Raw genomic sequence first — 26384 nt, forward strand, 5'->3', positions numbered from 1 at the left:
GTCACAAAAGACCACATATTACATTTATATAAAATGTCTAAGAGCAGGCAAATCTATAAATACAGGAAGTAGATTAGTGATTGCTTATGCTGAGGAGGGCATGGGGTTTAAGAGAGTGACAGCTAAAGGTGTTACTTTTGGAGGTGACAAAAATGTTCTAAAATTGACTGTGGTCTTGGTTCCATACATCTCTGAGTATACTAAAAATTACTGAATTGTATATTTATTTTTGGCCACTGGGCTTGCAGGATCTTAGCTCCCCAACCAGGGATCAAACCTGCGCCCCCTGCGTTGGAAGTGCAGAGTCTTAACCATTGGACCACCAAGGAAGTCCCTCTGAATTGTATACTTTAAATGGGTGAACTATAGGGTGTGTGAACTATATATATCAATAAAACTGTTATTAAAAAATCAGCACAATATAAAAAAACCACCACTTGCCTGGGTTCCTTTTCTTCCAGGTCCTGATTTTCTCAGGCTTATAAAGCAAGAGCTACCAAAAGAGTTTAAACGTGCCATTACATACCTAAGGTTAGTGTTACAGAATTAAACCCTTTTTTTTTTTTAACTTAAATCTCAGTCTTCCCAGTCAAGTCCCACTTGTGGTCCCATGAGCAAGCTGAGGACTGTACAATACTTCCTAAAGGCTCTAGGACTAGGACTACTACTAGGCTATAAGGAAGAACTGCCTAGAGAACTTGTTAATAATACATTATTTCAAGCTTCACCCCAGAGATACTGACTCATCAGAGTCACAATGGGGCCCAGAAATCCGTATTTTAAAAAGCATCCCAAGTACTTTGAATATCCATATACGTTTGGTGACCACTCACAGCACAGGCTCAAGAATACTCTTTGATGATTCAAGTGAGCTAACTCCCTTTCTGCAACTTCCCACCTCAGACACAAAGAACTGACTCTTCAAAAGTTAAATCCACCTTTTACATATGTTATTCTAAGATGTTAATTAACAACTATACTGTTGTGTACACAAAAGGCCTATACACTAAAGACTTTTTCTCTTTGTAAGCACAAAGATTAGAGAGAAAGCTTATTTTTTAAAAATCTACTTTTCCTTTGATAGAATACATATTTTTGGCTGTTAGGATTTTCAAAAATTAGTATTGATTTCTGATGAGAATATTTTCAGTTTTTCATGCATTATATAAAGCATTTACACATAGGTAAAATTTTTAAAAATTAAAAAACTCTGGGAAGAAAGAACTTCATGTCAGGACACATTACAAAACTAGGATAACAAAAAATAGGAGATAAAATCACACGATAATAATGAAAAACATTAAACCAATATTTATTTAGGTTAAAGAAAAATTATATTCTGCCTGGATGACACTGTATTGGATTATGATCCATTTTCTCACCATATCTACTGAAAAAACCTGTTTGATGAAAGCTTTAATAAGACAGATTGCTAAAAATTGGAATAAAATCTTCTGAGGCTGTGGAAACATCTTCTCTTGAAGCGTTATAAACAGGACAGACTGTCACAGTTTTGAGATTGGTGGTCCCAACCATGCCATTAAAAGTGAACAGTCTTGGGCTTCCCTGGTGGCGCAGTGGTTGAGAATCCGCCTGCCGATGCAGGGGTCACGGGTTCGTGCCCTGGTCCAGGAAGATCCCACATGCCGCGGAGCGGCTAGGCCCGTGAGCCGTGGCCGCTGGGCCTGCGCGTCCGGAGCCTGTGCTCCGCAACGGGAGAGGCCACAGCAGTGAGAGGCCCGCATACCACAAAAAAAAAAAAAAAAAAAAAAAAAAAAAAAAAAGTGAACAGTCTTAAAGACTTTTAAAAGTGTCATTCTTACTTTGTAATATTATAATCATTCATTGATAGCTGTCAATTCAGAAAGGCCATTTAAATGCGTAAGTTCTTTTAATGAGAAAACTTTTCAACATGTTAGAGAAAACAAGTAAACATAAGAAACTTTTTTACTTTGTATCTCCTCTGCCAAAAGATTACAATGATAACACACAAAGATAGCAGCTTACTGGAAACAAGGTTATATGGGTGAAATATCCTTTTGAGGGATAAATAGGAAGGAAGGTAATAATGCCCAGTGAAGAACTCATTCACATTCTGACTGTAGCCATGTTTATGGAAATGATGGGAAACATTCTACTGCAAGATGTCTTTTTATAGTATATATATTGACAGAAGAAAAACCTGTAAGAGGAGAAGTCAGTTTAGCTACACTGGTTTCATAGATATAAGGAAAGGCAATATTTCTAAAGGCTCAATTACTAATCAAGGTATTCGTGCCAGTTAACAATATCATCTTGATGGCTGAACAAAATAGTAGATAAATCAGTGTTTTTATAACACTGAACTCAATTTCAAAATCAGCATATACTGTTACATGAAGTAAAACTTTTTCTATATTCAACAACAAATACAATATAACTAGTAGAAGACTGATTTCTCCCCAAACCTCCAAAGTTGTGAACCAATAAACTTCCCACTGACCTAAACCAGGTAAGTATTTATTTGAGTCCTGGTGCAAGGTAGTAAATTACATGTATTTTATTTTCTTTTTTAAAATTTATTTATTTATTTTTGGCTGCATTGGGTCTTCAATGCTGCGCGTGGGTTTTCTCTAGTTGTGGCGAGCTGGGGCTACTCTTTGCTGTGGTGCACGGGCTTCCCACTGCAGTGGCTTCTCTTGTTGAGAAGCACAGGCTCTAGGTGCGCAGGCTTCAGTAGTTGTGGCTTGCGGGCTTTAGCGCACAGGCTCAGTAGCTGTGGTGCACGGGCTTAGTTGCTCCGTGGCATGTGGATCTTCCTGGACCAGGGCTCGAACCTGTGTTCCCTGCATTGGCAGGCGGATTCTTAACCACTGAGCCACCAGGGAAGTTCAATAGTTGTATTTTAAATATAGCATTTTCACTCTATAACAATGCCTTATTTTTACCTCCTATAAACTGGACATAATAAACATGGCAAGGGATTTTATTTTTACTTGTGTCATAAAATTTAAGCTATAAGAATAACCTGCATATACCCAAGGCAATGCAGTACTCCAAATCAGCCAAACGAACTTCTAACAAATTTGATCTTCTCAACAGTTTGCAGGGACATAAAGAAGCAGTGAAACATGAAACTTGAATAATACTAAGTTGGCTTTGTCTACTAAACACCCGAAAATGGAACAATTTCCCAGCACTGTGGAGGAACAAAACACGCAAACTATAATGGTAGTGACATTTTATAAAAAATTTAATACTATACTAATAGCTAAAATGCATAATTCATGTAAAAAATGGTTGGGAAGTTCTCTGTTGTTCTTAATTATAAAGTATTTTGGTTCTTTTGGCTATGCCAAGGAATTTGAAGTAATATAAAACAGAGCTATGGCATGTTGGAAGGACATCACCATCTACATAGGACTAAGGTTGGCCATTCTTGACGTAAGCAAAAGGAAAAGCTAGGAGCTTTAAATAATCAGTAATTGACAGGAATTGCTCTATTATGTGGTTCAACTTGATGACATGCCCATTGACTATAGTATAAAGCAACAAGAATACTTTTTCAACTCAGAGTGTTCTCTTTAGGAGTCTGCAGTTTCCAATGCTAGGTAAATAATTAGTATTCATTTTTCCAGAAGAGGCAATATTCTGAAAAGTTCAGGTTTTTACAGATTACGTACTTTTTATATCCATCACAAACCACCAAATAACAAATGAAACAAAAAACCTAGCTTTCTCAACTGTGAGGACCCCAAAATAACAAGTTTAAACAAGTAATGTTAAGCAATTTTCTCATTATCTGAGGCATATTTGTCTCCATTTGTAATTTTCAAGATATTTTCAAATAATATCTTGGTAAATACATGGAGCTTAGTTGGCCAGTTATCAACATTTGCTGTCTCTCTCTGTGAGCAAACTATATCCTAGACCTATAAACCTAGATGGTCACAATGGCTAAGAACAAAAAACAAGACAAAACAAAACAAGATAGGCTTTGCTTCCAAAGGTAAGACAATAGAATTAATGAGTATACTGTCTGGGCCCAAATATTTGGAAATAAATGTACCTCATTAATTTGACTTCCATTCTGTAATTAATTTGAAGAAATAAAAGAATGTTAACTCAAGCATTTTAAGACCAAAGAATGGAATGGCACATAATTATATATTTTTCTACATATTCATTTATATATTCATATCTAAATGTGACCGACTACAGACTTGGTTAATGTGTAAGAGTAAATTGCATTATGATGCTTCCACAAATGGGGAAAATACACATTTCAATTAATACAAATATACCCTAAACATCTATAATGTGAGAGAGAGCATGCAATAAATCCTACAAATAAACAAATTAAAAACAATAAGTCCTATATGTTTTATCCACCAAAATCTCAATGCCAAATGACAAAGATGACTGTCCTTAATTTGGATCGAGATAACTTTTATTAGATTTACCTCCTGGATATTGTTACCAAATGAAATAGAAATTCCTTTCATTGTGGTCTATGATAAGAAGTCAAATAATGGCTGAAGGAATCCAACCATCTCATAATTCAAATGGCTTGCAGAACAAATGAAGGAATACACACTAAAGAGTATAACCTCTGTGAATGAATCCAATGAGCCCACACACTTGTCAAATTGGACTAGTGTCTGATTAAATTGATAGATCACTTAATATGACCAAAAGACAAAGCAGATTGTCCATAAATTCTGACACTCAAACCATTACGTTTTTCTTTTTTATTTCCAGTTTTGAGAATACTCAAATTAGGAGATATAAAAATAATTTATTCAGCAAAATTTGTCCAATGGTTTTCTATCATACAAAGACATATACCTCTATGTGATCTGGCCCCAGGCTACTTTCTACCATCAGTCACCTCTCACTATATCTCACAATCACTGTACTCCAGACTAGCAGCCTTCTTGCTAGTCTTAGAGCACACCAGGCACATTCAGGGCACTGGCTACTCTCTGCCTAGAATGTTCATCCCCTGCTTATCTTCATTCAGAACTATGTTCAAATATTACTTCTTCAGGGAAAACTTCATGACCACTGCATATAATGCAGCACGATCTGTCATTGCCCTCCATCCTCCTTTTTTTAAAAAACATAATAGTACATATCCCTACTTGACATTATATTTCCATGTTCTCCATCTCACCCCACTAGAATGGCCAGGGACTTGCTTTGTTCACTGATGAATCAACAGTGCCTGGCATACATGTACGGGCTTGGTAAATGTCTGGCAAATCAATAAAAGAATGAAAATCCACTTAATCTACAAATTTTGGTTTATATTTTCGGTCAGACCCTAAGCTCTAGATACAGACACAAATATGCAAAGTGTTATACTTTGATAATACAGAAAAATAATATATAGAATTATTAGGAGGGAGAGTGCTCTTGCTGAGTTACAATGGACTAAAAACAGTCCATTGTCTTCAATTTTAGATCACTGATGACCTTAACCAAATGTGTTCTCAGTAGTAGAGATAGACTGCACCCAATTGAAAAGAGGAGAGGTAAGGAATAGAGAAGAATAATTTTCACAGTTTTTGAAGAACTGATTTACCAAGTATCATTTCCATTCTAAAGAAATGAAAGATTAATAGTAAAGAATTTGCAATGTCACCTCAAGTGTTATTTATATGTTCATACAAAAACATATATGCTTTGATATTTTTTAGATATGCAATTACTAAGAGTAAATCAGCAAACAGCTAAATTAAAATAAGCACAAAGTATTCCTTACCTGAATTTCTAAAATCATTCTGTCAATCTCATCTTGTTGGCTGTCTATTATCTACAACACAGGAAATATATCAGTCTGAATCAATTTTTTTTTTCCATTGCTTTTCTGGAAGTACCAAATTTCAAGAAAACAAAAGCACAGGGAATTATGAATTTATTTTCTTTAAATCAAAGTGTGTGTTTTTTTTTTTAACAAAAGTATTCATACAAAGTATCCTTTAAATAGCCATATGATTTGGATCACACATATGTAAAACTGCAAATTTCTTACTCTAGCTCTTGATAAAACTTTAATCTACAATTTATAAAAATTAGTTTGAGACAGATTTTGAATAATTTAGGAAGGAAAAAGATATCCTTTTGTTTTTGCTAGGAAAAAATATAACTTCTTTAGTTTGGCTTTTATTTAAATTTAAATTAAAGTTACTTAAATTGCTATTTTCTTTCCTAATAAAAACATTCAAACTAAAAATTCCATAAGCTATTAAATATCAGCAAATATATAAATCAAATAAATAGATAAATTATATATCTATGCACATATCCATATAGTATAGATTTCACTATCAAAGTTCATTATTAAAGATATATACTGACCTTACTAGCATTCTCATTTTGTTCTCTCAGGTTATCATTTTCATTCTGAAGCTGTTTTGCATCTAACATGGGAAGGCGAATTCCATCTTCAAGGCATCTTTCTACTTTTTGCTGCAGACTGTTTTAGAAAGACATAATTATATGAATAAAATAAGCTCTCTGTGCTGATTTTGGTAGATGAATGAAGTCTCTTCTTAGGGTTTATAATATTTTTAAAGCAAGCAATAATCAAGACCTACAGTCAACAGATGACTAAGTTTGAGTACCTATATTTCATACAAGTAAGAAATATAACGCAGGCAGATTATCTTTTCAGAAATAGCAAATACGAGACCAGAGTCAAGAGTTGCTTAGTATGTGACAACCTTAGGCCCTGGTGAAGTTCTTCATGACCCTAATCTGAGCTCTGTAATCTAAGCCGTGTTCTGTCCCTCTCCCCCAAAAGGAGAGTTCCTTGATTAAGATGATTACGGTTAGGGAGCCTAAGAATATGGATACACGTCTTTTGCCCTTCATTTTGTATCCAGCAAAAGTCTGTTTGTAAAGATAGTTGTTGACTAAATCAGCAGAATTACACTTCTCCTTCATTAATAAGAGGAGCAATCTAGTTCCTTTTTACAGTAATCTGCATTTCTATCAATAACCTTTCTTATTTCCTTCAGCATTTTTACTACCTCCTTTTTGAACTTGGGATCTAGTAGACGAGAGGTCAGTTTCATTGTTTATTCTTTCAGGGAATGCTCTTGATCTTTTCATTGGGAGTCGTTCCTCTGCTTCTTCATTTTACTTATATTTCTCTGACTGTATGAGTTTAGAAGAAACAGTTACCTAGTGGTCTTGAAGGGCTGTTTTTGTGAGAGCATCCCTGTGTAGCCTGCGTGAGTCTAACATTTTTGATGCGAGGGCTGTTTTTAGTATGGATGCCTGCCACGTCTTTCCTCAGTGTGTCCTGGCCTAATGGGTGTGATTGGTGTTGTGGTGACCAGAGTTTGCACTGGATGCTGAGTGGGGCCTCCTCTTTGAAAGCAACAATCCAATACATTTATTCCTTGACCTAACAGTTTCTTATGCTATGCTTGGCACAGAGTTGCATTTTAAAAGAAGAAACAACAAAAGGAAGCCCCTCTGGTATATTAAGAATAAAAGACTGGGAGTGGGGGTGGATGTTAGCTTTGAGAAAGGAAGAACAATATTGTTTGGGTTAAAAGAAACTATGCTATTAAAAACAATGACCAAAACCAAAACATAACAGCGAAGACACCTAGAAATAGGTCTACTGTAGCCTGTAATCATACTGAAGAGTTGTAGCCTACTAAAAGAAACAGACTTGTGATAATGTGGATTTTGACATTTTCATTATTTTTCTTCTTTCAAGTATTATGGCTATCGTGTTTTCTCTCTCCCCGCCTACCACCCAAAAAGAAAAACTGCCATATCTAGTCTGTGGACAAAGAATTGACAGTCCTAGATAGTACAATAAGGGCTTCAGATGTGTTCATAAATAATGGCAGCAGAAAAGTTTTACATATTATGAATGTACTGTACTGATTTGTAATATATTGTTACTTGTCATAAAAGTATTTGCTTTTTCAGTCTAAAAGTAAAAAAAATACATTTATTTCTATCTCAGAATAAGTTTTTGTCTCAGGTCAGTGTGAAGACACCACTTCTATGTATTTATAACATTTCAAGAAAAATAAGTTATATTAAAACTATTAAAGGGCTTCCCTGTTGGCGCAGTGGTTGAGAGTCTGCCTGCCGATGCAGGGGACACGGGTTCATAACCCCGGTCCGGGAAGATCCCACATGCCACGGAGCGGCTAGGCCCGTGAGCCATGGCCGCTGAGCCTACGCGTCCGGAACCTGTGCTCCGCAACGGGAGAGGCCACGACAGTGAGAAGCCCGCGTACCGCAAAAAAAAAAAAAAAAAAAAAAAAAAAAAAACCAAAAAAACTATTAAGGTCTCTCATATTAAAAAGAAAACAAAAGAGCCAGTGATATGGAGGGAAAAATATACTCTGTCATGTAAAAATATCAAGTATTCTTTCATGTATATATTCTCGTTTTGTTTACGTTATGAAGCATGCTCAGTTAGAAAATAAATCTCTTTAATGGCAAAAGTACCAACTATTGCATTACTAGGAATCCCATCCACATATTTTACTTAGATTTTCATTTCTAAATGGAAAAGTTTTCTTATCTCATTTTTAAATCCCAAAAGTTTTTACGTATTCACAAAGCAGGAAACTTGGAATATTATATAAAAACAGATCAATGTAATGATATAATTTATAGTCACATAATACATCTTAAGTTCTTCTCGAACTTAAGGAATACTACATCATATAGCTGAGGAAACTGAAATAACACTCCTACCCCCAAGCCAACTGACACTATAGCCATACAAGTACTGAAGAATTTTAGAAGGCCTTCTTCAGTCCTTTATATCTATTAGAAATCAAGAGAAATTTCTTAGGATGATGTCATCTCAGAGAGTATCAAGATAAAGTTTAGCATATGGAAAATGTATTCTCAAATGCACTATACTAAATCTTTCCAAATCACAAATACTAGGCTCAATGCTCTCCAAGAACCTAATAAAAGGGAAAATCAAAATAAAAGAGAAGGTATAAAATTATATTAAATATGTAAAAGCACACAATGGAACAAAACAAATTATTTTCAGGTGTTCCTGGTTCTACTCATAAAACACAGCTTGAGTTTATGATTGTAATGCCCTATAAAACAGAACAAACGCATTACCTCTTTCCATTTTGTCATAAGATTAAAGAAAAAGATATATGGTTGAGTTAATGGAGGTCAGGAGGCTGTTTTGAGACTAGAGAATAGGATATAAGATGTGTAGTAATAAAAAGAAATTAAAGATCAAGAAAGCAGAAAACAGGAGAAAAATAGAGTCAAAGGTATATGGATTTTTTTTGGAGCTGAGATTAGAAACACAGAAGACTGAATTGTCCCAGAAATCAGAGGTTTTCTGCACTGAAATCTAAGTAAAAAAAGTAGACCAGGGCTTCCCTGGTGGCGCAGTGGTTGAGAGTCCGCCTGCCGATGCAGGGGACACGGGTTCGTGCCCCGGTCCAGGAAGATCCCACATGCCGCGGAGCGGCTGGGCCCGTGAGCCATGGCCGCTGAGCCTGCGTGTCCGGAGCCTGTGCTCCGCAACGGGAGAGGCCACAACAGTGAGAGGCCCGCGTATCGCAAAAAAAAAAAAAAAAAAAAAAAAAGTAGACCAGGCATATTTAAGATTTTGAAAATAGTAGTAAAGCAATTATTAACATGGAATTATCAGGAGGATTTTGACTAAAAAAGTGAGTTACATTGAGTTATATATAATTGATAGAAGCATAAAGAGTGCCTTTATTAAATTTAGTTCTTTGCTGCTTTGTTGTCTTCTTCTTCAGGATAGTGTTACCTACTTACAGTTGATAATTTATTAAGGTTTTTTAAGTTCCACTAAACAGTGTACATGTAGATGCATATATAGCATAGTTTTCTAGGTTTTTCATGAATCCAACATTAATTTCCCAGCTTAAATACATTAACAAAATATACTAACAAATAATATTCACTGCAGTTCTAACTGTATTAAATTTGAAGAGACCTGTGAGGCAAGAGATATGTGAGTAAACTCGGAAGGTGCATGGCAAACGGCCGCCATCTGTTACTCTGCAGTCAGGTGAAATGGCAACCAATTACTTCACTTTGACATGTCCCATTAAGGAGCGCAGTCCGGCTGCCCCTCTTTTTGTTACTTAGAATTTTTACTTATTCTTTGACAAAGCCATTAGATAAAGGGTTTGTGTTAATGCTTCCAGTTTTCAACTGATGTTTTTTTTAAAAAAACTGTTCTCATCTAAAACCTACTCTTATCTAAAACCAAGATGTCAGTATGTTCCATCGAATTGTTAAATCACAACTGAAACAACCTGTTTCGATGACATAACACTTCTGGTTCTCAATAATACATCTTTAAGAGAAATAATACAGTACTAATGATAAATTAACATATTTTAAGTGAAATGCTTTATGACAAATAAGGAATAACTTTAAAATAACATAAAAGAATTACTGAGGGTTTTCTTACCTCTGAACTGTAGTTACCAAGTCCTTTTCTTTCTTTTTCTGGCATATTAGCTGTGCCTCATTTTCCTGACACTGTTTTTTGAACTCTTCAAGCCTTTTTTCCATTTCCATCAAAGTCTCTTGCAAATTCTTGTTTTTTTCTTCTAGAACTTGCAGCTAAAGAGAAATTTTTTTAAGTTCATGAAACAAAGAATATTAAATATGTTCCTACTAGAAATTGATATTGGGTTAAGAATTAACAGACTAATGGTTAAAATTACACTATCTTCATTTCATGGATAGCACTTAACACTTTACCTCTTCCTTTGTGTAAAGGGAGCTGAGAGAATGAGATTATCAGGAAGAGGAGAATAGGGTCAGAAATTTCTAGAAGACAGAGAAAAGTGAATGATCTCAATTGGGGGATATTTTTAAAATTTTAATTGTGGCAAAATATACCTAATGTAAAATTCACCATCCTAACCATTTTTAAGTGTACAGTTCAGTAAAGTACACTCACATTGTTGTAAACGAATCACCAGAACTCTTTTCATCTTTCAAAACAAACTCTCTATCCATCTACCTCTCCTCTCAACCCCTGGCAATCACCCTTTGACCTTCTGTCTCTATGAATTTGACTACTTTAGGTATCTCATACCTATTTTTCTTTATCTTTAATCTATTTATCTTTGTTTTTTAAAAATTAAATGTCTCTTTTTCAATTCCTAGAATAATTACTGTAATCATTTTTAAAATTTTTTATTTTATTTAATATTTTATACAGCAGGTTCTTATTAGTTACCCATCTTACACATATGTCAATCCCAATATTTATCTTTGTGATTGGCTTACTTCACTTAGCAAAACGTCCACAGGTTCACCCATGTTGTAGCATGCGTCAGAAAGTCCTTCCTTTTTAAGACTATATTGTGTGTATACATCACAGTTTGTTCATCCATTCATCCACTGACAGACACTTGAGGTACCGTTTGGCTATTATAAATTATGCTGTTATGAACACGCATTGTGAATAAACACCTGTTTGAGACTCTGCTTTCAATTATTTTTAGCATATACCCAGAGGTGGAATTGGAGGAGCATATGGTAATTCTATTTTTAATATTTTTGAGGAACCGTCATATGGTTTTCAATAGTGGCTACACCATATTACATTCCCACCAACAGTGCCTGAGGGATTATAATTTCTCCACATCATCACCAATGCTTGTTACTTTCTGTTTTTTAGATATTAGCCATCCTAATGGGTGTACTGTGGTATGAACACATGTTTTAAAATCTATAGTCCTCTCTGTTCCTGCTCAAACTCCTGTTGGTCCTTCTTCAGTTCCTTCATGATATCACCCTCTGTTAGTTTTACAACTTATAAATTAATGTAAACAGAGATTGTATTACAGGTCTAGAGTCTACAGAATAATGATACTCCATGGATTAGATCAGTGATTCTCAACTGGGAGTGACCTCCCTCCACTCCCCCCAGCAGACATTTGGAAAAGTCTGTTGACATTTTTGGTTTAAGGGGAAGGGAAGGAGCAGCACTATTGGCATCCAGTAGGTGGAGGCCAGAAATGTTGTTAAGCATCCTTTAATGCACAGGACAGAATCCCACAACAAAAAATTACCTAACCTCAAATGTCAAGAGTGCTGAGATTGAAAATCCCATGATTAGTAAGATTTTGAGAAAAGACTGAAGAATAGTTTTAATGGATTTACAAAGAAGGCTTCAAGAGGATATGCCTCACCAGAGTTAGTAGAAAGCCTTTGGATGAGGTACTGCTAAGAAAGGAAAATGGTCAGAAGAGAAGTCAGAGAAGTGAATGGAGGTCATAGATTAAAGTATAAGAAAGGATTTATAGAAAGATTAAGAAGAATGATGAAAACAAAACAAGTATCTGGAAAGATGGTCAAAAAAAGGTCTTGTTAAGCCTTGGGGGATCCCACAGAATACTGGGAAAAGTCAGAACTGAGGTGCATGAGTGTGTGTTCATGTGGTGGGGTGTCACTGGTTTAGAAACTACCTTTTAGAGTAGAACAGTAAGTGAGAGAGTTAAGATGGATTCATTAGGAAGGAAACCACATATTAATTAAGAACAAGAAAGATCTATTCATGCTCAGATGAACAAAGTTTCTAATTAAAGTTAATCCTAAAAACAGCAATTAAGCATACAGATTTAACTTACAATTAGCCAAATATACAACTAAAATTTTAAATAAAAATTTACAAAATGAATGAAAAATTATAAAAATGAAATGTCTAAAGAGTCAACTTAAAATAGAATATGTTTCCCTCTCATTTAAAGATCAGCATTTTATTTCATGTTACCTGTAGACTCTGACTCTGTACATCATCAAGAGTTGGAAGATCAGCCAGATACTTTTCTAAGGTCTCAATTCTTCTCTGCTTTTCTTTATTCTGTTCAGATTCCTTCTGGCATTTCTTTTTCAGGCTACTGATGTATCTATCTCTGGTTTTAAGCTAAAGAAAAAGATTATGAAGCTTCAGTGGTTTTGTCAAAAAACAGTAATATAAAAACCAACATTCTAATCTTAGGCATCACTGAATTCACCAACAGTTCCAGATATAGTTAACACCACTTCCAACTTAAGTATGATTTATCTTATTTCATAGATTCTAAGATACACATTTTTTCAAATTCTTGTATCATTGAAATCAAGTTTTGAAATTTTCATTTGATTTTAGAATTGATATCTTATAAACTGCAGTCAGCCATGCAGCAGTAATGATGTAGTTTTTATTGTCTGCACATGTGCAAATTTGGTCAAGGCTATTCATATCTTTGTCATTTCAACAGTATTATGTACATGTTGAAAGTGTGTTGAGTTTAAATCATATTTAAAATACCTTTGAAATATTATATTATAATTTGGCATTGAAAAATGTTATTGGGTACCCAGAAAGACACTTTCAGGGAACAACTGAGAAATCAGTGAAGCAAGTATTCATCTCTGGAAGGATGACTTTAATTTCTTATTTATTGCAAAGTTATATGCAACGTTTTACGTGAATTAAGAAAGGAAAATATCTATAAGTAATTAAAGCTGTTTTGTTACTTACAGACTTACAAAGGAATCACTTATCATGTACTAAAGGAAAGCAATCAAAGCTAGGGCACTCACCAAAATTACCAAATACTTAGGAACAAATAATGGGACTAGTGAGACTAATTCAACCTCAAGCAAGACTATTGTTAAGGCATTGTGTCAAACTGAACTTGCATTATATTCTCTTACTATATAAAATAAAGATAAGCCTTACCATTAATGTCATCTTATGACTCATGAAATATGCTAATTGAACACCTACTATGGAATATATACAATTCATGATCTTTAGTAAATCCCAATTTGTGTAGGTTGAACCTCAGACTTTTATGTACTATTTTTTTTTCACCTTTCCACCTAAAACATACCATCTTTAAATTTTGTAGATATACGATCTCTAAAGCTCTTTCATAATCAAGATAAATTAAGAACACTATATATACAAATAGTTGCCTAAAAAGTAAACTCCAGACTCACATTTACTTTAATTTACCAGTCTTCCAAACATTTAACATTCTTTCAGAAGCTTACAGGGTTCTGAAATATCTTTATAGCCTTTTCTCATATTCACCAGGGAAATAAGTACGAGTAATTAGTAGTATAATGGATTACTCTTTCAAATTTTATTAAAGCTAATGCTTGTCCACAATCCAGTTTCTTTCATGCCTTATCTTATTTCAGGTCCAATGTATAAAAACTTTTATTAAAACAATTTCAATTAGAAAAACAAAACACAAAACAAATATACACTACCAAATGTAAAACCGATAGCTAGTGGGAAGCAGCCACATAGCACAGGGAGATCAGCTTGGTGCTCTGTGACCACCTAGAGCGGCGGGATAGGGAGGGTGGGAGGGAGGGAGATGCAAGAGGGAAGAGATATGGGAATATATGTATATGTATAACTGATTCACTTTGTTGTAAAGCAGAAACTAACACACCATTGTAAAGCAATTATACTCCAATAAAGATGTTAAAAAAAAGAAAAAAAAACAATTTCAGTTGGAAAAACAAATGACATCGCATTTCATCTATTCATTCCATCAATAAAGTTAGGATTCACTTAGGTCCTTGGATAAGGAGCAACAATGGTAAAACAGACAAAACCTTTTATTGGGGCTTTCTTAGGACTAAAATCAAGTGTGCTGGTGTATCAATTTAACTTTTGATCTATCAGAACTCACAGAATGTTGGCCCTGGTCCCTGACCTGAAAGACCATATAATCCTGCTCTTGCCTTAGCAAATGACCCTGTAAATTACAGAAGTAAACATAACTAACCAGCCTATTTTTACTACATGCTCCCTAATTTACACTTAATTGTTTGTGTCTTAAATGTGACATAATTGTTTAAGTGACATAATTGTGTCCTCAAAAAGCAGCCACTAGAATAAATTAGTCATGCTGTCTTCTATGCAAAGGTGTCCTAGGTTTCTTCTCTTTCTTTGGTCAATTCTCTTCTTTGCTATCATGTCAAGCTTGCTGCTCTTGATCACAAATCTCGGCCAACACTCTCCTATTGGATACCATCTCTGTTATTTGTTTTGTGGGCACAAGCTGATCACACATAATTACTGGATCTTGGTTTTTTGGGTTTTTTTTTTCCAGCCCTGCTCACTGATGAGAAGCTCTTTATTTTTTGTTTTTTGTTTCTTTAACTTCCAAGTTTTATGTTGTTGCAGATTAGTAGATTAACAGAGGTTACTGAATTCTGAACTCCAGTAATTACCTACAGGTAAATGAGGCATCACTAACAAATCTTTCCTATTCTAGTTATAAAAAGTTAAATTTTTCTTTCAAGGAGGTATTAAGCAGTACTGAGATCATTCCTAGAAGGCAATTCCCCATTTTAGAAGAGGTTTACAAACAGATTTATTTTTCTTCATTTTAAATACAATTATTAGAACAAAACAGATTAGGGAGAAAATGTTTTCCACTAAAATTTTTATAAATTATTATTAGAACGAAGGCATCAGCTGGAGAGTTAAATTGTCTTGAATCTTACTTCCAGCTTTTCAACAACTTCTATCTACATGCAACTGGACAAATTACTTAACTTTTCCCAAAATTTCAGTAACCTCATTTTTTAAAAAATGGGGTATAGGGCTTCCCTGGTGGCGCAGTGGTTGAGAGTCCGCCTGCCGATGCAGGGGACGCGGGTTCGTGCCCCGGTCCGGGAAGATCCCACGTGCCGCGGAGCGGCTGGGCCCGTGAGCCATGGCCGCTGAGCCTGCCCGTCCCGAGCCTGTGCTCCGCAACGGGAGAGGCCATGGCAGTGAGAGGCCCGCGTACCACAAAAAAAAAAAAAAAAAAAAAAAAAAAAAACCATTAAAAAATGGGGTATAGTATATACCTCATAGGGTTTCTGTGACACTAGGATTGAATAAGAAAATGCATTTAATGTACATTAACATACTATCTGGTGCATAAAAGAAAGTGCTCAACAAAGAGTAACTTACCTTGTTATTCTTACCACATTAAATGTTTTTCTGTCTTAGAATCAGTCTTGATCAGGGTTACTGAGAGTAAATGCAGAAGGAAAACAATGCAATCTAATCTCATGTGGGCCCAGGGTGCTGTTTAGTTGATGCATTATCAATAAATCTAATTTTCTAGCTTCTACACTCCCTTCAAGAACTCAAGTCATCTCCATGTCCTCTGACACAAAGTCTACCCTGAGGCAAGGGGGAATGCGCCATTAAGACCCTCATAAGCCTCAGGGCCTGATTGTACTCTCCTTGGTATGCATCCTGGACTTTATGGTATGAAGGTAAAAAAGGAGATGGCCTTTGGCCAGATCGCTCCAGGGACCTGCTCAGTTAATGAGAGTCCCTGGTTGTTCCCTAAAGCTAGGAAAAGCAATCCTGGAGGGGAAATTGGTGCCTTTGTGGAACAAGCGATAGACCCTGCTAATGCAGATAAGGTGGCGACTAAACGATAAACCCGCTAATGCAGTTATGGTGGCGCAGTTATGGTGGCGACTAAGCCTAAGATGAAAGACTAGTTCCACAGAACAAAGGTTATGCAAAGTTTCTGCTTTACAATGACTATGCAAAGTCCCTGCTTTAGGGGTATATATATGGCTATGCTTCGTTATTAAATTTGCCTTGCAACCATCAGTTGTTTGTGTCCTTCTGATCCCATACCTTGGTGCTTTCAGTTCCCTACCCCCTCTCGTCGATTGTTGCTGCACTTTGAGGACCCGCCGAGGCTGGCGGCACTACCCTCTATATTAAACCCACTTCTCAAGATCCACTGGTATAGACATGTCCATTCTTAATTGTCTCACTTCACAGAGAGGCTATTTCTCTTCTTTTCCAAGAGGAACTCTTCCACCTTGGCATCTGTTATCAACATTCTCCTATTTCTCCTTAGGAATCTGGTCCATCGTGCACCCATTCTGACATCTTCAATATCTCTAATTATTCTTTCCCTAGTCCTTTGTTGGGGTTATCTCATTCCCTTCTCTCCCTTCGTGGCAAAAATCACCGAAAGCATTTGTTCATTCATTCATTCAATATGCCAGGGACCATGGCTGGTGCTACATACGCTACAGTGACACATTCAGATACATCCCTGCCTTCACAAAACTTACTGAGATATATAAAAAACATAGCAACATTCAAATTTGTGCTGAGAACAAAATGCTTTAAGCATGTATAAGAAGCAGTTGGAGGGAAAATATATTTAAGTTGAGACTTGATAAAATATTGATAAATAGGTTACTGGGGAGTATGAAAAGAGAGCCAAGTATTCATCAGGCAAAGAGGACACTTTATGTAAAGAACCTATACCAGAAACAAGGTCTGACCTGCTTAACAATTGTAAGACACTATACCAAGACACAGTGTACCAGATGGAGACTGGTAGGGCCCAAGGCTATATAATTAGGCAGGCTCTTTCAGGTCATAGAAAATATTAAATTCTTATTTTAAAGACAATGAGACACCATTAGTGGGTTTTAACCAAGTAAGAAAAATGACTGGATCTTCATTTTAAAAGGTTCATTCCTCCACATTATTAAGAATGGATTTGCAAGGCTGTGGAGCACCTGGAACTCTCACTCATTGGTAGTGGAACACACACTTGGGAGAACTTGGGTAGTTTCTTATAAGTTAAACATCTACACTATGAACCAAATGACCTAGAAATTCCACTATTAGGAATTTATCCAAAAGAAATGAAAACCTATATATACAAAATAAAGTCTAGTACAAGAATGTTCACAGCAGCCTTATAATTTTCCCAAACTGCAAACAATCCAAATATCCACTAACAGGACAATAGATACATTGTGAGAGATCTATATAATGGAATGCAACTCAGGGATAGATAGGAACAGACTACTGACACGTGCAACAACGTAAATAAATCTCAGAGATATTAAGGGAAAGAAAACACACACAAAAGAATATATATGGTATGACTCCATTTATACAAAGTCCAAGAAAACTCAGAACTAATCTATAGTGATAAAAATGTGTTTCAGGGACCTCCCTGGTGGCACAGTGGTTAGGAACCCATCTGCCAGTGCAGGGAACACAGGTTTGAGTCCTGGTCTGGGAAGATCCCACATGCCACAGAGCAACTAAGCCCGTGCACCACAACTACTGAGCCTGCCATCTAGAGCCCGCAAGCCACGACTACTGAGCCTGTGTGCCACAACTACTGAAGCCCGTGTGCCTAGAGCCCGTGCTCCGCAACAAGAGAAGCCACTGAAATGAGAAGCCCGCCCACCACAACGAAGAGTAGCCCTTGCTCGCCACAGCTAGGGAAAGCCTGCATGCAGCAGTGAAAACCCAATGCAGCCAAAAATAAATAAATAATAAATAAAATTTATTTATTTATTTATTTATTTATTTATTTTTTTGTGGTACGCGGGCCTCTCACTGTTGTGGCCTCTCCCATTGCGGAGCGCAGGCTCCGGACGTGCAGGCTCAGCGGCCATGGCTCACGGGCCCAGCCGCTCTGCGGCATGTGGGATCTTCCCGGACCGGGTCACGAACCCGTGTCCCCTGCATCGGCAGGCGGACTCTCAACCACTGCGCCACCAGGGAAGCCCATAAAATTTATTTTTAAAAAGTGTTTCAGGGAAGGGAAGAAGACTGACTAGAAAGAAGCACAAGGTAAATTCCTGGATAACTGAAATGTTTATGACCTCATTTTAGATAGTGGTTATATGGGTATACAGTTGACCTTTGAACAACAAGGGGGTTGGGTTGCTGACCCTCCATGCAGTATACAACTTACAGTCGGCCCTCTGTATCTGCTTTTTCCTCCACATCCTCAGATCCTCAAATTGTGTAGTATTTACTACTGAATAAAATCTATGTATAAGTGACCTGCACAGTTAACCCATGTTGTTAAAGGGTCAACTGTATACTATTAGCAATATTCATAAAAACTGAACACCCAAGATCTGCACATTTGACTGTATGCAAATTATGCTTCAATCTTTAAAAGTATAATAAATAAAATACATAGAATTACAACAACAACAACAACAAAAGTGATTGGAGAGAACGGGAGAACAGGTAGACAGGGCAAGGGTGAATTCACAGACACCAATGAAGAAGCCATTACAAAAGCTTTGCCAAGAGATAAGAACCTGGACTACGCTGGTAGTGTTGGACAGGTCCTGTATATATTTAGAAGACAGGCTTGATTAACTTAGTAGAGTTTCTAGCATGAGTAACTGAATACACAGCAATGAACATTGAAGAAAATGTTGTTTTATGTCGTTTGAGAATAGGGCAGACAGAAGGCAAAATTAAGAAATGATTTTAGACATGAGAAGTCTGAAGTATTTTGAAGACATCCAATTAGGAGCTGACTCATAGGTGGGTAACATATAAACTGATTTTATTAAGCAATAGACATGAAAAATAATAAAAGATGAGAAAAATTTAGATAAAACATAAAAGTATATTTTAAAAACCGCATCCACTGAATCTTCAAAATTTTCACACAATCTTTTAATTAACAAGTCTCAGGTGAGAAAACATTTTAATCCCTCCCACTTATGTATGACCAATGGATATTTCCATAGCTCCCTCCAGATTGTGGTATTAGATAAAGCCCAAAAAATACACAAAAGGAACAAGAAACAGTACCTGTTTCAAGGTACTTTCAAGTTAGCCACAATAAAATACATGATATAGCTGAGAAAGAGAAACCATGTAAAATTTGTCAGTTTTTTGGAAGATAAAAATTTTAGCTCGTGTGTGTGTGTGTGTGTACTGACTCAAAAATGTCAATGAGTTCTCAATTAATAGCTCCAAACTGGCCTACAGAAATCATGGTGACTGCCTCAAGATCACTTGAAGGGAAGGTTAGTTAATAGAATAATAAGCTGGGTATAACAAGAGAAATCTAAAACCAATTCTGCAACTAAGTAGTAGCTTAAGGATCTATGCCTCTTCAATAAATCAGAGCTAGCATGTATCCTTATCTTACTTGATCTTTAATGACACTATAATGGAATGAGTTGAAATCTGTGAAAATACTTTAATAAAGGCAGAAAGGTCAAATAAATGGACAAATGTATTCTGTATATAGAGGTATCTGGCTTTCAGCTACTTATTCTGAATCAAGGGCTTCGGCCTAAATAACATGAAGTCATGTGCTTCTGAAAGAAGGACCACTTTCATTTCATTTACCAATCCTTCATATCCCACATTACAAAGATACAGGGCCCAAAAAGGAAAAGGAGAACAGTTATTGGCATCACATCTCAATGTAGACAACTAACTTTAAAAAAAGCTTTACTGTTACTTAGAAAGACATAATATAATACACAGTGGTATTTTTATCTCTCAAAAAAATGCCTTGATTTTTGTAGATAGCACAGGGTTTCTCAAAAATTACTGTAAAACTAATCACTTCAATGTAAATAAAACCTGGCATGACACCTGGCATAGAGTAGACGACAAAAAAAATCATATGCTGAAGGAATGCCCTTGACCCAATTCAACTTTATTAGAAACACCTACCTTTTCTTCCAGTTTCTTCTTCTCTTCACTAAATTGGCTCATTCTTTGTTTTAGAAACTGATTGAGCTGTAAAACCTCTTTCTCAGTAGATGCAAGCTTTTGCTCAAGTTCCTCTTGCTGGGAATGGGATTTTGACTGGTCTGAAAATGGAGTCTGGAGGGAAGTATTCTCATATTGTGGCTATTCAGAAAGAAAAAAAACATAGGTAAGACTTTAAAAGTTTACCTGTCTTGAATAAATGGAAAGAAATTAGAAATGAGGTACAGTACAAAAAGCACAAATGGCCTTTAATGACAGACCTCGCCATAAATCCCAGCTCTCCTGCTTCCTAGTTATGTGCCATGATCAATTCAAATTCCTTACCATCAACAAGTTATGCAAAGTTCCTAGCACACAGCAGAAGCTTAATAAAAAGCAGTTATTATTTGGTTAAAAAGTATCATTAGAGTATACAAAGTACATTATAAAGAAGTGAAATCTCAGGGGAAATAAATAAAAACTAAAGAAATATTTCCTCACAGGTGATCATTTTTTAGCTAATATTAAACTCAGTAAGTGTTTTTTTTTTGGTTTTTTTTTGTTTTTTTGCGGTATGCGGGCCTCTCACTGCCGTGGCCTCTCCCGTTGAGGAGCACAGGCTCCGGACGTGCAGGCTCAGCGGCCACAGCTCACGGGCCCAGCCGCTCTGCGGCATGTGGGATCTTCCCGGACCGGGGCACGAACCCGCGTCCCCTACACCGGCAGGCGGACTCTCAACCACTGCGCCACCAGGGAAGCCCTCAGTAAGTGTTAATAGAGTGTTTCCCCTAACTAGAAAGTAAGGGCCATGAAATCAGGAATTTCTTTCCATCTTAGTTGCTCTTATATCCCTATTTCATAGAACAGTGACTGGTACAAAATAAATGTTAAAAAATAATTGCTTAATGAATAAATATATTATTCTTTCATGAGCAAGGCTTTGAAGGAGAGTCAGACAAAATCTCTTCCCTCCCCTTTCCCCTGCAGCATTACAACCTGGAAGAGGAGGGCAGGAAATACAAATATTTCCTCAAACAAATTAGAATGTGATAAGAATGTGATACCAACAAAGTAATGTGAAAGTAAAGAAACAGATTATTTTTCTATTTACTAAGCACATATGTTAGGCATTGTGTACTGGGGAGTCAACAGTTAATAAAACAAGGTCCCACCAGTTTAATAAAGTGTCACACACAAAGAGACAACAAAAACTGCCTAAGTGCTAAGATAGCTGTATGTGTAGTAGCTATGGAAAGGCTTTACAGAAGTGAACTTGAACTAGGCCTTGAAGAACTCATACTTTTTCAAAAGGTAGAGATGCAATTCAAAAATTATATACATGGTAGGCCACAACAGTCAGAAGCCTGTGTACCACAAAAAATAAATAAATAAATAAACTCAAAATGGATTAAAGACTTAAAATGTAAGACCTGAAATCATAAAACTCCTAGAAGAAAACACAGGCAGTACACTCTTTGATATCAGTTTTGGCAATTTTGGGGGGATTATGTCTCCTCAGTAAGGGCAACAAAAGCAAAAATAAACAAATGGGACTAAATCAAACTAAAAAGCCTTTGCACTATGAAGGAAACTATCAACAACAAAAAGGCCACCTACTGAATGAGAGAAGATAATGGCAAATGATTTATCTGATAAGGGGTTAATACCCAAAATATATGAAGGACTCATACAATTCAACATCAAAAGAAAAAATTTAAAAATGGACAGAGGACCTGAAAAAACATTTGTTCAAAGAAGACATACAGATGGCCAACAGGCACATGAAAAGATGCTCAACACTGTTAATTATGAGAGAAATGCAAATCAGAACCACAGTGAGATACAACCTCACACCTATAAGAATGGCTATCATCAGAAAGACAACAAATAACGATAAAGCGTTGGCCAGGATGTAGAGAAAAAGAACCCTTGTGCACTGCTAGTGGGAATGCAAACTGGTGCAGCTGCTATGGAAAACAGTAGGTCAGTTTCTCAAAAAATTAGAAATAGAACTATTACATGATCAAGCAATTCCACTCCTGGGTATTTATCTGAAGAAAACAAAAACACTTAATTTGAAAAGATATATGCAACCCTATGTTCACTGCAGCAGTGAACAACAGACAAGATATGGAAGCAACCTAAGTGCCTATCGATAGATGAATGTATAAAGAAGAGGTGATATCTATATCTATCTATCTATCTATCCAACAGAATATTATTCAGCTATAATATAAGATGAAATCTTGCTATTTGCGACAATATGGATGGACTAGAGGGTATTATGCTAAGTGAAGTTAAGTCAGACAGAGAAAGACAAATACCATATGATTTTGCTTATACATGGAATTTAAAAAAACAAAACAAATGAACAAACATAACAAAACAGAAACAGTCATAGATACAGAGAACAAACAGGTGAGGGAGATGAAGAGGTACAAACTTCTAGTTACAAAATCAATGAGTCACAGGTATGAAATATGCAGTGGGGAGAACATGGTCAATAATACTGGAAAATCTTTGCATGGTGACAGGAGGTAACTAGATTTAGTGTGGTGATCATTCTGTCATGTATAGAAATACTGAATCAATATGTTGTGCACCAGGAACTAACATAATATTGTAGGTCAATTACACTTCAAAAACAAACAAACAAACTCATAGAAAAAAAGAGATCAGATCTGTGGTTACCAGAGACAGGGGTGGGGGAAGGGGAAGTGGATGAAGAGGGTCAAAAGGTACAAACCTCCAGTTACAGGATAAATAAGTACTAGGGATGTAACGGACAACATGATAAACATAATTAATACTGCTGTATGTTATATACTGAAGTTGTTAAGAAAGTGAACCCTAAGAGTTCTCATCACAAGGAAAAAATGTTTTTTTCTTTTTCTTTTATTCTGTATTTGTATGAGATGGTGGATGTTCACTAAACTTACTGTGGTAATCATTTCATGATGCCTGAAGGTCAAATCATTATGCTATACACCTTAAATTTATACAGTGCTGTACGTCAATTATATCTCCATAAAACTGGAAGGAAAAAAATTTTGATTATATAAACGGCACTTATCATGTGCATGGTATTTCAAAGATAACCAACTCAGGCACTGCCCTTTACAAACTCAAATTCTAATCAGAAGCATAAGAGAAACCCTTAGATAATTATATACAGGATACAATATAGTATGGCAGCCAAAGAAAAGCCACCTTCAGTACAAAGTGTTGGAAGGTGGGAGGATAAATGAAAAGGGCATGGGGAGAATGAGGGAAAAGGCTTTACTGGAAAGGTGGTTTTGGAGACAGACTTTGAAAATAAGGAGGATTCTGGCAGGAACAGAGAAAGGAAGAAAAGCATTCCAAAAAGAACATTTTAAAAAGGTAAAAGATGGAATATATGCACAGAGTACCCATAAAGTTTAGGTTACAAGAAGGGGTGATATAAGAGAAAATTAAAACACCTACGTGAGACCATACTTTAGAATCACAAGGTTCAGAATTCAACCTTAATTCATAGGAAATGGGAATCCGGTGATGGTTCTAGAACAAGAAAGTAACATGTTTAAGAAGTCTGTGAACTCTGTTTTGTAAATCTCTGTATTCCCTAGCACTTACTGTAGTGTGTAAACTATTAGTAACTTTAGATTAAAGGGAAAAGAACAGAGGAAAAAGGACAAGAGAGAACTATAACAATTGGAAGTAACGAACAAGATGAATTAAAGGATATGGTGAATGGATATGAATATATCACTTTAAGAAATTATCCTGGGCTTCCCTGGTGGCGCAGTGGTTGAGAGTCTGCCTGCCGATGCAGGGGACGCGGGTTCGTGCCCCGGTCCGGGAGGATCCCACATGCCGCAGAGCGGCTGGGCCCGTGAGCCATGGCCGCTGGGCCTGCGCATCCGGAGCCTGTGCTCCGCAACGGGAGACGCCACGACAATGAGAGGCCCGCGTACCACCAAAAAAAAAAAAAAAAAAGAAATTATCCTAACCTATTTAGCTGAAAAAACCAAGGAGCTGAACAAGAATACTGAGAACAGAAGGAAGAAACTCTGGAAGCAGAAATGAGAGGATTTAGAGAAAATTATTTTTTAAGGTGTGAATGGACAATAAATGTTAAAGATAACTAAAGTTTCAAAATTCTGAGTCTAAGTAACAGGGAAGATCACAATCTGAGCAGAGGTAAGTAGGTCATGTGGGAGAACAGGTTTAAGCAAACGTACTTAATTACAATTAGAGCCTATTGATATTAAGATGCCAGTTAATATCAATTTAATATTAAGATACATATATATATGAACATCAGGCAAAGAGATGGGTCTAGAACCCAGAAAAATGGCCAGGATAGGCTAGGAAACTGTAAAAAAGTTAATACAGATTTACAATTTCCCATCAGGCATATAATGAGCTCAGAAATTGCCAACCTGTTTTACCGACAAGTGAAAAGCTAAACAAACTGAAAAATCAACAACTCTTCTTAGATCTGTCAGAGAAGTGTGGTTATTGGGCAAACTGCAATCCCCAAAATTGGAGAAACAGGCAAATAAAGAAAATCACACTTATTGGAACAGAATTATCCATGGGAACCACTGTTGAAGTAGGAAAACCAGAACTGTAATTGATGAATTTGTTGGAAGCTCAGAGTGAAGGTCTGAGAGTCAAAAACTCCAGGGGCACCCAGTCATAGGGGACACACAATATTCTTGAATTATACCACTAGGAGCTCTACCAGGTCCTCACAATGAATCCCTTTGTGCTTCCAGCAGAGGGAGGAGAAAAGAAACCATTCTGAAATGCCAAAGTTCTGTGTTCTTCTTAACAAGGCCTGTCCTCAGGAGAAACTACTTTAGCAGAGACTAACCTACCTAGAAGAGAACACTAACATGCCTGGAAGGAAAAAATCCCAAACCAGCTCCCTCTAGCCTTCCACATGGAGGAAGGATTAATATCCAACTCAGTTGCCTCTAGCCATCCTGTCCTACCTAAGGGTGGGAAAGAAAAAACTAAGAAGCACTGGTGAAGTTCACAGTCCAGGAGCACAGGCTCACACAAAGACTAAGTCAGAGAGCCAGAGAATGCTTCTCCTACCCCACACCCTACCATGATATTACTAAAGGCCTATTTACCACATTTCCTTTTATCAGTACATCTGGAGAGACTGAACAAGCATCAGAACTAGAGTCAGATATGTCACAAACGTTGGAATTATCAGAACATTTTTTAAAACTATGATTAATATGCTTAAGGGCTTTACTGCTGAAGTAGACAACATTCAAGAATAGATGGATAATATAAGAACAGAAGCAGAAAGATTATAAAAGAAACTCTAGAGACAAAAAACACTGAAACAGAAATGAAGAATGTCTTTGATGTGGTTATCAGTAGACTGGACCTGGCGCAGGAACCAATCTGAACTTGCAGATATGACAGCAAGAACTTCTAAAACTTAAGAGTAAAGAGGAAAAAGATTGGAAAAAATAGAATAGAATATCCAAGAGTCGTGAGATAACTACAAAAGTTGTAATATACATCTTATGGGAACACCACAAGGAAAAGAGAGAAAGAAAACAGCAATATTTTAAACAATATGATTTGAGAATTTCCCCAAATGGTCACATACCACACCTCAGATCCAGGAAGCTCAGAGAACACCAAGCAGAATAAATGCCCAAAAACTACACTTAAGCATATCATATTTAAATTTTTGAAAATCAAAGATTTTAAAACATGTGAAAGAAACCAGAGGAGAAAATACCTTACCTATAGACAGGAAAAGATAAGAGCTTTATACAACTTCTCAGAAACCATGGAAGCAAAAAGAGAGTGGAGTGAAATATATAAAAGTCAGGCACTTTCTTTCCTATATAAC

General features: G+C 36.3%; 1 protein-coding gene across 1 annotated transcript in view; it reads right to left on the reverse strand.

Moving 5' to 3' along the window:
* CEP85L (centrosomal protein 85 like) overlaps nt 1-26384 on the reverse strand; it is a 159291-nt gene that overhangs the window by 21085 nt on the left and 111822 nt on the right. The window contains 5 exon segments of the mRNA XM_059083874.2: nt 5747-5797; nt 6343-6460; nt 10448-10602; nt 12767-12919; nt 20498-20677. Of these exon segments, the coding sequence (XP_058939857.2) occupies nt 5747-5797; nt 6343-6460; nt 10448-10602; nt 12767-12919; nt 20498-20677 (657 nt within the window).

Source organism: Kogia breviceps, chromosome 13 (assembly GCF_026419965.1).
Source record: "Kogia breviceps isolate mKogBre1 chromosome 13, mKogBre1 haplotype 1, whole genome shotgun sequence".
NCBI lineage: Eukaryota > Metazoa > Chordata > Mammalia > Artiodactyla > Physeteridae > Kogia > Kogia breviceps.